This window comes from Chroicocephalus ridibundus, chromosome 7, assembly GCF_963924245.1.
Source record: "Chroicocephalus ridibundus chromosome 7, bChrRid1.1, whole genome shotgun sequence".
Lineage (NCBI taxonomy): Eukaryota > Metazoa > Chordata > Aves > Charadriiformes > Laridae > Chroicocephalus > Chroicocephalus ridibundus.
In genome coordinates this window covers 42,500,965-42,513,827 of record NC_086290.1, presented here as the reverse complement: position 1 = coordinate 42,513,827, position 12,863 = coordinate 42,500,965, and the positions used below count along the sequence as shown (strand labels likewise).

At 46.7% G+C, this 12,863-nt stretch overlaps 1 protein-coding gene across 8 annotated transcripts in view; it reads left to right on the top strand.

Moving 5' to 3' along the window:
• The first annotated feature begins 7,585 nt into the window (after positions 1-7,585).
• Positions 7,586-12,863, top strand: part of LRRFIP1 (LRR binding FLII interacting protein 1) — a 114,709-nt gene continuing 109,431 nt past the window's right edge. For all 8 annotated transcript variants that reach the window (XM_063341349.1, XM_063341348.1, XM_063341347.1 and 5 more), the window contains exon 1: positions 7,586-7,743. In XM_063341349.1, the coding sequence (XP_063197419.1) occupies positions 7,654-7,743 (90 nt within the window). In that variant the 5' untranslated portion in view covers positions 7,586-7,653. The remainder of the gene's footprint in view (positions 7,744-12,863) is intronic.

Genomic DNA, 12,863 nt, shown 5'->3' with positions numbered 1-12,863 from the left:
AGGAAGGTTTTAGTGCCGTAATAATGAATTCTGTGGAAAAGCACGGCAACTGCTGCGGGGCTGGGATGGGGTGCAGCAACCGACGGATGTATTGGCTCGGGGGTGCACAGCGAGGCAGCAGGCAGGGAAAGCGTGCTGGGCTGATGACTCAGTTCCACATGCCATTCATCAGTCACGGAAAGACAGGAATACTAGGGATGCCAGAAAAAACGTGTTATGACTTAAAATCAGACGTACCAACTCTAACGCACTGTAACATCTGAAGTGTTTTGCCTCCGTTTCCCCTAATGTTTTGTTAGCAGTATCTTCTTTCACTTCCCAGTTTAGGCAAACTTCTTTATTTCAGGAAACTATAATGACCCGCCTTCCTGCCCTACTGGTGATTATCACAGCTGGAATCTGAAATCCTTTAGCACCAGCATGGCTTATTTTAGGTAAGGCAGGATTTATTAGTTGACACCGCTGGTTTGCTGCTGTTTTGTGTAGGTGGGTGAGCGGCGCGGTGACAGGAGGTGGGGGAGCAATGCACGGCTCCAGTTCGTAACGCAGAACCATGAGACATCAGACACAGGTGCTCTTCTGTCTGATGTTGAGCGGTTGGAACCGTTCCCTGAGAACAGACGCGGCAATTTTTCATTTCGCTATAAAATAGGTGAGTGGAAAATATCCCTTCCCTGACAAGCCTGAAAGATGGTTAGAAGCAGAGCATGGTTAAGTTCTGCTGTGCTTGAGAAAAGGGATGTTTTGCGTCTGATTTGGGCTTTGGATGAATCTGGATGGATTTCCACAGGGATAACAAACGGCACCTCCTTCCCCCTCTTCCGCTCCAGCTCAGGGAATTAAACTGTGATGTGGTTTCACATAAACTTTTCCAAAATGACGTTCATATGCCATTTTACAGGACAGTATGACTAATTAGTGCAAGCACTTGGTCTGCTACAAACAATTGGTTGTTTTTAGACCATGTGTTGTGTCTATTTTTCACTGCAGTCCCAAACAACTGGAGTTTAAGAAAGCCTGGAATGCCTGATTGGAAAATGTGTCTCAGCTTAACTGCAACATTTGGGATGGGAGTGGATGAGGCCACACAGCATGGAGCAGACAAACCCTGGGGAAAAATCAAATAAGTGTCGAGCCCTTGTAGCTGGGCCATGCAATTCCTCGCTCTCGTGTCTACGTGCTGTCAAGCAGGGCGAGGACACCGCCACGACGGCAGGAGGAATGCTTTGATATATTAATCCCAAAGAGATGCAGAGCCAGTTCCTCGGCTGCTTCAGCTGATGTAATGCATTGTTTTTGCCGAAGCCATCCTGATTTTGTCTGGCTGAAGGACTGACTAGTTCAGACTATTTTTTTGGACAGATGCAGAGGCTGTATTCCCGAATTAAATATGTATATTGATCTCTTGCCTGCCTTCTACCTAGGCTCTGGGAAGAAAAGACAGGGCATATGCAGGTCTTGTCACTGTAATACCCAAGATTCCCACAGCCTGGAATGGGTTTTGAGGTAGGAAATGAGGAGTGTTTTTAGGCTGGGTGGAAGAGATGTATGATGTATTTTCTTCTGAAAATCGCCCAGGGCTCTCTTAAAGCTTAGATTTTTTTACACGGCAAGAGGGGAACCCAATGGAGGAGAAAGAGACAGATTTTGCAGCTCGCTGTGGTGCAGGTGTAGGAATAGCAGGTAGGAGCGCTGATAGCAAACAGCAGACCATACAGGCTGTCTTTGTGAGGCAGGAGCGGCAACCCATTGCTGTTCGGCAGCCTAGGATAGGTTTGAGTCCCTGCAACTACAGCTGCTGGTGAAACCGGCTTCACTGACACACTCTGAGCGGTGGCATGTCTGCTGCTCATTAGATTAGGTCCACAGAGGCAGCGCTGAGCGAGTCCCCATTTGTAGCCCAAGATGGGCAGTTTCCAGCGAGCTCAGTGACGGTTTGCAAATTGCAGGTAAATTCCCTGCTTAATCTGGTAATGGAGAGGTTGCGCGATTGCAGTGTTAGTCTGGGTGAGGGCTGGTTTACGTCCTCCAAACAGGAGCATCAGTGGGGCCAGGCCAACCTCTTTGGGGCTACTGCAGTGTCACCTGTGATGGATATTCATGTCCCAAATTTAGTGGCAGGGGGGAGAGCCCGTGGTGTTTGGGTTAGCGCTTGTTAAGGCAGGCAGGCTCTCAGTATAGAACTTACCACAGACGTAACATACTTCACCCCGGTTACCCAAAAATTGCTTTTGGATGCACGTCCAGAACTTTGGCAAGAAACCTCTGATTTCCAGACTATGATTATATATGGCCTGTTTAGCTGTATGCTTTTGTTCTAACTTGGCTCTAAGCCTTACATAGCATCATCCCCACCCCTCTTCTCCAAAGTAGTTTAAAGACAAGAGACGCCTTTGGCTAGCCAAGCCGGCCCCTTCTCATCTCAGGAAAGGTCCTCCTACTGCTTACCCTAGGAGCTCTTCTATCTACAGCTCTGCAAGTTTGAGTTCTTAACAGGGAAAAGCAGACTTGCAGGCACCATTTTAGGTAAGGTCTTGTGGATGGTTGTGCAATGGTATAAATATTTGCATTGGTAGACGCTTACCTGAAGTGCTCTAACGTTAGATGTAATTCTTTGGTGTTTGTGTTGGGATGGTGGCACACAACTAACCTGTGGCCAGTTTATGACCCCAGAACTTCCTCCTCTCCCCTCGTTTACAGCGGATGAGACCATGAATTTAGTCTTTGACATGATATTTACTGTCTGCTTGGTTTCATTCCACTTGTTTCTCAAGTCCTTAACCTCTTCCCATTCTTGTATGACTTTATCCTCCTTAATTGGTAATGCTTCATAGCACTGTGTCATCAGCGTATTTCATTAGTGCTGTCCTACTTGTGTCAGGGTGCTAATGAAAATATTAAATGAAATCAACCCCAAGCTTAACCTTTGAAAAACTCCCTCCAAAGCAAGAGTCTTCCTCAACCTTGAAAGGGATCCAATGCTGAGACCTCGAGATCCCCAAAGTGGCATCTTCGGTGACCTGTGAAAAATTTACAGATGAAAAACTATCTCTCATGATATACCAAGGTGGCCAGAGGAGGCCAATAAGTCACTGAGGGGTTTTTGCAAGATGCAGGCAACAAATAAGCCCTCTTCACAAAAAAACCCACATCTTCGGTATAGCAAGTAAGTTGCTGTTGGTGAAAAGGGAACAAGATAATCATCTGCTGGTGGTGTGGAATTATTTTTTTTCCAGTCCTCCTAAAGCTTGGCTTGAAAGCCCACCACTTTATGGACTGTATTCTCCTTGGTCAATCCAAGCTCATCGATCTCTTTGCTGGACCACCTAGGAAGGCAGTTATCAGTTTTGCTGTGACGAGTCGCTGTGTGACTACAAGCCCCAGGCTAGACACGAGGAAGCTAAGCAAGGGTCCCAGCGTGCCAGAGCCCTGCTGATGCAAACAGCAACTCCGTTGACTCGAAGAGCTGAAGCAACAGTAATCAATCTCATCCGGACAAAATTTGCGTGGACGCTACCAGTCTCCTGAGCCTTGTCTTTACACTGCCCAAATGTGGCAACAGCGTTTGAAAGCTTTTTGCAGGTGGTCTGATTTGCTGAAGAGGATCCCCTTGGGCTCCTTAGGAAGTCTAATAAAGTACAAGCCCTTTAGTTGCACCAGTGGGTTTTTTTTGGCAGTATTTCAGTGCCAGCACATACTTGTCTGTGATGTAATTCTTTTCCATTAATAAACCCGCAGACCCTGCTGGATACCACTGCTGTTATGTTTGCAAAATGTTACAATGCTAATGGAGCTCTGCTCATTTCACCTACCTTGACAATATGAAATATTGGCCTCCTAAGTGTGCGTTTTCCAAGGTATTTAAGCAGTCCGCTCTCCTTGGACTAATGGACGTCTTGTCAAAGCTGTCAGACGTCATTTCTGCTTTGGCAGATGCCATCATTTTATGGTGGAGTGGAGAAGTGCCCTTGTGGGTTCTTTTAACACCCTCAGCAAGCCACTGGATTCCCCTATCCCAGGGCTTGCTGCTGATAAAGATGTAATCATATTTTGCTGCACAGAATATAAACCCATCCATTTTTATTATGTAAAAGCAGCCTGTTGGGCACACCAGCAGCAGTTTTAACAGCTGATTGCTTGTTTTGATTCTCAAGAGTGAAGTTTTACAAGACAGTTTGGTTTGGGAGCAGCGCAGAGGGAAAATTGTACCTTTGGGGTGTGCTCGGCGTGAAACGGCCTCCTTGCATGCAGGATGTTGGAGAATGAGGTACGTACCGTGCTCTTAAAATAGAGCCCTTTGAAACTGGCACGGAAAACTCAGTCTCGTCCGAGCATCATTAATCACAGTTATGACTCTCAGACAAAATGCGCCTCGACTTCATGTTGCTTGTTAAAATAAGAAATGTGCGTTTCAGTATTTCATTTTCAGCTGCACTCCCTGCACTTCACAGTGTAGCCAAAACTAACGTGTTTGTATCATTATTTCATATTTGTTTGGAACAATTCTGTATGTATGGTATTTTTATAACAAGATAGCTTATTTTGACTATATTAAAAGCAAAAAAATTACTATAAGTGTCTGGAACGCACACAAAAAGGAGGATTTCTTACATTGCAGCGCATGTTCAATGTGTGATTTGAAATCTGACTGCAGTCACCCAGTGGCGGCTTTTCTTCCAATTTCTCTCCTTTTTTTTTTCTTTAAAAAATATTTTCTTTCTTTCATTCTTTTGTCAAAGCCATCTCAATAGTAGGTTTTCGGATGTAAACCTGTCTAGCACAAGCCTCAGTTTGCCTGCAAGGCTTTCAGCCACGAAGGCAAACAGCACTAATGCAGATCTTACTGCACGCCTGAACTGGAAATTCCTTGCATGGATACTGTCATGCAGCTGCCCAGGTGGCTGAAATCCCTGGGTAACACGGACCTAAAAATAAGGCGCTGCCCTACATCTTTGGCCAGAATTCATCAAAGGGCAGGGCAAACGCAAGGGTAAGGGCTCAGAAAACAAGTTAAGTGGAGCATGAAAGGGTGATAGTGCTAAGCCAGGTCTTGGTGAGGTGAGGTTGGAGCTGAGGCGGGTGGAGAAGGGAAGCCTGTGGGATATCTAGGAAAGCCAGACCCAGCACGGCTTTGTCTCCGTAGCAGGGTCAGAGCTCACTTTTAAGGCCCCTGCACTGCCTTGCAGAGCGGGTGCTTTTTTTCCCTACTTGTGTGGGGTCAGAGTAAGCTTGACACCAAATCTCAGGATGTGTCACACTTGGGTTTAATGTCCAAGTAAGGTGAGGAACTCATCTATCTGCTTCTGCTGACAAAATAATCATTTGTTTCTTGTAAAGATAAATAGTCCCAGAGGTAAGAAGTAGTATCAACCCCCTACCCAGTCATCCGAAGAGCCACGGTTCCCCAAACAACTGTGAGTGGTAAGTGCACGCACAGCCCAAATGCTGTCTAAAAACCAAAAAAGAGATAGTGTTTGGTTGCTCTGAGAAAGTCGTAGACATTGAAGCACAGCTGGAGCGATGGCAGGGTGAAGGAGAGGATGGCCTTTGGGTTTCCTCTTGAAAGCAACACTAAACAGGAGAAAACCGTCGGCAATGGAGGGATTCCTGTTCAGGCTGCAGATCCCAGGGCTGAGAGGAGGGGACTGTTACGGTTTGAGGAACCCACAACAATTTATTGTCATTTAGACAATTATTCTATCACCCGATGACCCCTCCCTGCCCAGGAAGGGGAATCAGGGAAAAAACAAGGTAACACAAGGGTTGAAATATAAACAGATTTAATAGAATAAGACTAAATAATACTAAAGAACCAATATTGATCCTGATACCAACATAAAATACACAGGATTATACTCATCCCATTCCCTCAGCAGGAAGCTGTGCACTCCCAGCGGGGGACAGCAAATGTGGGACACTGCGAGCGCTGCGGCTTCGGGAGGAAGGGAAGGGCTCAGGGCTCCGGCACCAGGGCAAGGAGTTCTCTGGACCTCCGCCATCAAGGGAGAGAGAGAACTCCTCGGAAAACTTTCTAATTTATATTGAATGTGATCTTCATGGTAAGAAATAACCCTGTTGGACAGCTTAGGTCAAGTGCCTGGGTCTCGCTCCTCCTCATCCTTGCACCTGGCAAGCTCAAAAACACCAAGACCTTGAAACCCATGTAGTCTAGCTGGCTATAAAGTAAATATTTTCACAAATTTAGACACTAGTCTTCTGAAAGTGCAGTTTTCCCAGGTGTTAGAAATTATTCCTGTGTTGCTCAAACCAGGACAAGGACCTACCTGCTGGGGTGGCTGATCAGGAGGAATTTGTTAGGAGCTCTCAAATTACTCATCTACTCTAAAGCATCTCAGAGATCTGCACAATCTCTTGCCAAGTCGGGACCACGGCGTTTCCGCGTGCGGTGCCGTGGCTGCGGAGGAGCAGAGGGAGATCACACAGAGCCCATCGCTTCAGCGTGGGCACCAGCTATAAATAGGTGCCTTGATGTCACTCGTATAAAAAGCAACAAGTTAGAATTAAGTAGTTTCTCAAGAGCAAGTACCAGCCTGGGACTGATGGAGGGCATTGATACCCTCTTGGGGAAACGGATTCTGCTAAAACTGTTTTTTTTTTTTCTTTTCCTAACACAGCCACCACTTGCTTTATGCTCTGATACATGCCCTCATGGGAAGAAGAGGTGATATATTAAACCACTTGACACAGTTTTGAATTTGAGGATGACCCAAATCTCGGTTGTTGTACGCGAAAACTGCCAGATAAACATTGGGCTGACCAGAGCACACAGGCATTGCTTTTTACCTTTGTCAAGTTCAAATTGATGGTAAAATTAAGTCGTAAAGATTAAATGCAGCTCGCTGGCCTTTGTCCGGAAGGGGGTGGGTGGGTTTTGCAGCCCTTTTTTCAGTCACATGCCTGTGTAACGCGTTTGGCGTCCTGAGCTTGAGAGACCTCTATTTAAGGAATTATTGTGAAAATTGAGGTACCAGGGCTGTTACAGGAATCCCAGAGAATGCACGGTCCTTGTCAATGCGAATTAATTAAGCACTGGTGCGTTTGACACTGGATTTAATCACATCCACTTACACTCAATGGGAAAATTCACGGTTGAAGGGATCCCGTGGGGCTGCGCGGCCGGGTGAAGGTTGGGGGCAGGAGGAGAAGGGTCCCTGGCCCCACTCCCCCCATATTTGTGGCAGACAACCACACCACCCCCCCCCAGGTTTACAGCTGGTGAAGGTTTCGACGCCCGTTTCCCCGATTTCAGAGAAATTTTCTTCAGCTTTGCGGACAAGAGGCCTCGGGAGGGCAGGTCACCGGAGGGGCGGCGGGCGGCGGGGAGCCCGGGGCTGTGCCCGGCCAGGGGCGCGGGTGCCGCGGGGAGGGGGGTCCCCAGCGGGGCTGCCGCCAGCTGAGGGAGCGTTAGCGAAGGAAGGAGGGCGGGCGAGGTCCCCCCCCGGTAGCGGGCGGCGGCGGTCCGGTGAGGGGCGTGAGGCGGCGCCCGGCCCGTCCCCTCAGAGCGGGGGGCGGCGGCGCATGCGCGGGGCGGGGGGCGGTGACGGCCCCGCTCTTCACGCCGGCGCCGGCGAGCGGCAGAGGCGGTGGCGGCGGGAGGGCCGGGGCCGGCGGTGGTGAGGGAGCGGGTCTACCATGGGGACGCAAGGGGCCGGGCGAAAGCGGCTGCCGAACCGGGAGCGCCTGACGGCGGAGGACGATGCGCTCAACCAGATCGCCCGTGAGGTGAGCGGCGGACGGCGAGACACTCCCCCCCCCGCCCCCGCCTTTCCCGCTTCTCTGCCCACACCCCCCCCCCCCACACCCCCGCTGCCGTCGACCGCCGCGCAGGCGCCCCCGGGCCGCCCGCACCGCCGCCGTCCAAGGGCAGGTTGATGAAAAGGGATAAAAATCGCCTTGGTCTCGGCCGGTGTGGTGATGCGAGGGCACTGCTTCGGTCTGAAGCGATTTAAGTGTTCATCTTGGGGGGGTGGGGGGACGGGGACACGGGGTGCGGCGCCAGCCCCGGCAGAATTCCCTCCCTCCATCCTTCCCTCCCTCCCTCCTTCCCTCCATCCCTGCTCCAGCCCCTCAGCCAGGGGAAATTAATTGTGTGCTGTGCCGAGGTTGGTACTACCGACCGAGAGGCAGAGAATAGGCCCCTCGTTTTGCGCTTGGTTTCTTTTTAATGGATGCATATAAATGAAAAAAAAAACCGTACAGCAGAAGACTGCAGAATGGTGCTAGATGTAGGCATAAATGCACCATCTAACTTGGAAACACACTTATATTTTACTTGATGAGTTAGGCTTGCTGCTCACTAGGCACTGCATTGTGCTTGATCTGACTTTTAAACCGCTAAAACCAGCTGATGGACGTTTTCTTTCGATCTCCTTATTCTTGCCCATCGTCTACAGTTATGTTGGTTCAATGGAGAATAGGATGACATGAATTTGGCCTTTTTTTGTGCTTCTTACATCTGACACAGGTTGTTCTGCATCCTTCTTCCCACGGCCTTCCGGTGGGGAAGATGGGCAGCCCCAGCCTGGGATGGGGATGAGCGGCCACGGGGTTGTCCTTCACCATGTCTCAGCTGGTCCCATGCTGGCTGCTGCTGAAGGTGGCCATCCTCTTCCCCTCACTCGGGTTATGTGCAACTGCTCCCTGCCTCCCATTGGTCTGACCCTGAGATGGTCTGCAAGATAAATGGTTTTGGAAGAGATTTAAGTCTTTCTTGGTTTCCTTTCCTCAGTCACGGTTGCAGCAGGATCAGATAAATGCTAACGTGGAGCTTATTTTTTTGGTGGCAGCTGGCTGTTGGATTGAGTTAGCTGTAACATCGTGAACCTCAGATATTATCTCTAGCCCTGACGTGGGAATTCTTTACTAGTCTCGTGTACTGTTTTGTAGTGGTTTGTAGCATCTTTGGAATACACACAGTAGACTAGTTTCTGTGTGAGTGATTTAGATAGTTGTGTTTCCAGAAGTCATTTTTTTGTGGTGGTTGTGATGAGAAGATGGGGAAGCTCCTAGGGATGGATTTTGAGGTAGGAGGACGAGAATGTCTCATGTCCTGGATGTAAGATAGCAAGTAAGAGTGACTGTGCTGTCTATTAGAGTTTGAGTCATGATAACAACCTAGGAATTGCTTTGGGATGACGTTTTAAATTCCACAAGTGTGCCCTGGCCATGCTGTCGCTTGATCATGGAAAGCATCAATCTGTAACAGAGGGCCTGCGTTGTCCTTCAATGTTGCCTGTTTCTTTCCCGCTTTCACTTTTCTTTGGCTTACGTACTGCTTTTCACTGTATTGTGAAGTGGTTTGAGGCCTTAAATATTGTGTTGTTTTATGTTGTGTTTTCTTTTTTTCTTTCTTTCTTCTGGGGATTGTTTAAAGGAGAACTCCATTTGGTCAAAAAGCCCAACACAAGCATGTCTTTTATCTTTTCCCTTGAGTGATAAAACTGTGAACTGCCAAGTTCAAGGTTCAGCATTTTCCCATATTATTTCAACTCTTTGCATTATTCTTTCTTGGGTTTTATGCACTAATAATAGTTTTGTTGTTTAACTGCCTGTTCCCCGCACAAGGGATCCCAGATGAATCCTTCCGTATGACCTTAACAGCTTTTAAAAATATAAAGTAAGCCTTTTGTCTCCTCCTAATGAAGTTGCTGAGAGTCTTCATTAGAGAAGGGTACAAGTGTTACTGATGTTTTGGCTCTTCCAGCCTTCCTCGCAGGTGTGTCGGCAAAGCTGAGACACAGACGTGTTGCGTTTGTGCACAGGTTTTCACTCTTCTCTTTCCTTTGGTCTTCCTTTGTTATCCAGAAGCCACAGGCGCTTGCAAGTTATTAGGAGGTTCTAGAATCTCATTTTGCCGTGTTCAGATGGGAGCCTTAAAAGAGCATCCAAACCAGACTTATTCATAGAGGTGTTTTTACCCTGGGGTCTTACTCTGGGAGTAAGCTGAAATGTGTGCATCTTCTCTCCTTTTGGCTTTCCCCTGAAAGGAATGTGCTGCTTTGACACTTTCCAGTTGTTTTATTTTGTAATTGTCAGATGATCTTGAAAAATCAACAGTTCTTGCTATAAGGGCACATTAAAACTTGTAAAGACTCTTAAACTCCTGCTGTTTGGAGCAGAATTTTTTTATTTTTTTTTTAATTTGCAACCAGGATGTCTTGCTGTGTGTGTGCGCAGTCTGGTGTAGATCGAAAGAGAGCCTTGTGCAGTGAAGAAAGCAATCCTCGCCCCCGCGGGATGCGGGAAGCGTCTTAAGAGGAAGCAACCGGGCGAGCGGAAGGAAATTGTAAAAGTGAAGCGTATTGTAGTGACAGGGTTTTAGTAGCAGTATTGCTAGTGTTAAGCAGTAGTAGTAAGTTTTAACGTTTGAGGCAGTTTCTGAACTAGATGGGCTGCAAGTAGTTTATCACCTTGTCTTTCTAGAATGGAGGTAGAAGGTGCAGTTACCGTAAATCACCTTGCCTGCCAGGAGAGAGTAGTACCGTACCGCTAAATCTGGCTGTTGAGTTTCTGACTTACTTGATTTACATATTCGCCATCGCATTTAATTACCTGGTTAAAATAAGAACATGGCATTCTGAGTTTCTAACGGAAACAGCTCACTGCCCCTCAGGATTTGCTGTACGCACACCTAGCTTGTATTGCTGAGGTTATTTTTTTCCAGGTGTCAGCTCTTACAGACGAGAGCGAAGCCGATCGATGATGGGCTTCTCCGCTTTCAGACTGGCGTTGACGCCAGTAGATTATTCTGTGTTTAGGTCAATGGAAACTTTTGGGCTATTTCATTCCTCTCTGTGAATACATGCCAGCAGTGTTTGCAAAATCTAGCAGTCTGATACTCCTCGAAGTCTGTGCCAGCGCGGCCGGCAGTCATCGTGTACTGCAGTGATCTGCAGCCTCTGGCTGTGCTCTCAGGGTACGATGGCAGAGTCCTGGGATGCTAAACCTTACAGGGACTGCCTTCCTGCTTGGGTTAGGTGGGTTTGATGTGATAACTTGAGACGTTGTTTCCTGGGGATACTGTATTGGTTTTTTTCCCGACTTCCACTCTGCTGTTTGCTAGCTACGGTAATAGTCAAATGTTACATGAGCAGAAAGAAATTTGCAAATCCAATGAGGAACTGCCATCTGTGTAAATTGAGATATTGCCCTTATAGGCAGATGAGATTCCTTACTGGGTTTTATTTTCCTGAATGAGGAAGAACAAGGTCAAGGTAAATGTCTTGGTTTTATTAGGAAAGTCACTTACACCTTGTTTTGCTAATGTTTTGCAAACGGATGTGTGTTGTACTGCTCAGAAAAACAATCCTGCCTTGTGTCATCACTGCTAGAAATCTTACCTCTTTCATCCAGCAATTTATAGAGTAGAACTCTTTAGCTGGTAGCTAATTTGAAGTTAGTAATTCCAGCAACATAACTTTATTTTTACTATTAAAGACAGTAATGTTATGAGGGTTGCTTATTCACTCTTTGTGCACTGTATGTCACTTTCAAAGCTTCAAGAACTGTCACTGCATACTTATACATACATAATTACTATTTTTTAAATAACTGGCGTGATTGGTTTATGGACCGTAAATATGATTGTTTCACTGAAGCTTTTAGTTCGGGCATTAACTTAGTGATTCAGAAATTGGGATGTTACGCTCCTATGAAGGTGCAGAAGTGTAGTGGATTAAAAATAGCTCAAAAGGCAGGTGAAGCCAGCCAGATTTACCAGCTACAATAAGAAGGCATTAAGTAACTTCAAAAGCCTGAATTGGAGTTTCAGGACTAGTGAAGAGATGCCATGGTCATTGTGTATGGAATCTAAAGGCCCGGCTTTTAAATTGAGGGGATAATTTGAGGGGAGAGCTCTCTGGTTTATACAACAATTTGGGTGGCCTGCATAAACAGAGAGAGAAAGAATTTGTTAGAAGTTGAAGCTAACACAAGCAGAATGGATATTTATATATGGGAACACAAGCCACGCAAACTTTATTGAACTGTTGTGCAAACCAGAGCATTTAAAGCAGAGTTTTCCCTAAGAATATACTGGTGTGTATCCTTATGCCCGTGTAAGATCTGTGTGTCTCGTTAATATAGTGGTGGAACTCTTTTGAGCAGTATTTGGCATTTAAGAGATGCGTGGAGACTTGTAAGCCAGATAAATGTTCCAAGAGAAGCCCTTAGAAACAGTCTGTTTTATGTCGCACCAGTTGCTTGTACTTGACTTAGTTTGTTTTGTTTTTTTTTTTAAATTTCATGACTTTCTGCCTCTCTGAGTGTTAATGTATCAGCCCAAGAGACCAAATGATCTGAAAAAGCATGCCTGGCTGTGAGGGTCTCTCTTCTGGAATAGAAAGATAAGAAAGCAAGGGATGCTCATGGAGGGCTTGACTCAGCCTGGTTGACCTAAATATACGAAGGAAGGAGGACCTTATAGGCAATGCTTGCCAGTAGGGTGTGGAAAATTTTTCCAAAATTGAGATGGTTTTATATAGCAAATGCGCTCTTCTTCATCAAATGCTCCTTTTTCCTAATGTCTTACGTCTGTATAGCCAACAAATGGCATTGGCTTCACTTATAATCCTTCCCAAAGGAAGCGTGTGAAGGAGCAGCTTTGGATGGTTTAAGAAGTGAAATAAAAATCTTAAGACGCATCTCATTTTAGTTTAATGGGTGATTGTAGCCCGTATCCCACTGCACAGTCTGCCTCACAGTGTGCCTATTGCAACTTTAAATAATTAGTTCTCTGTTTTTTGTGTCTATGCCTGGCCTGAGTCCTCTTCAGCTGTCCGAGGAAACAGCTGTTTAGGAACTGTGATTCCTATTTCAGTCAAGCGAGAGACTGCTGTTAGGAT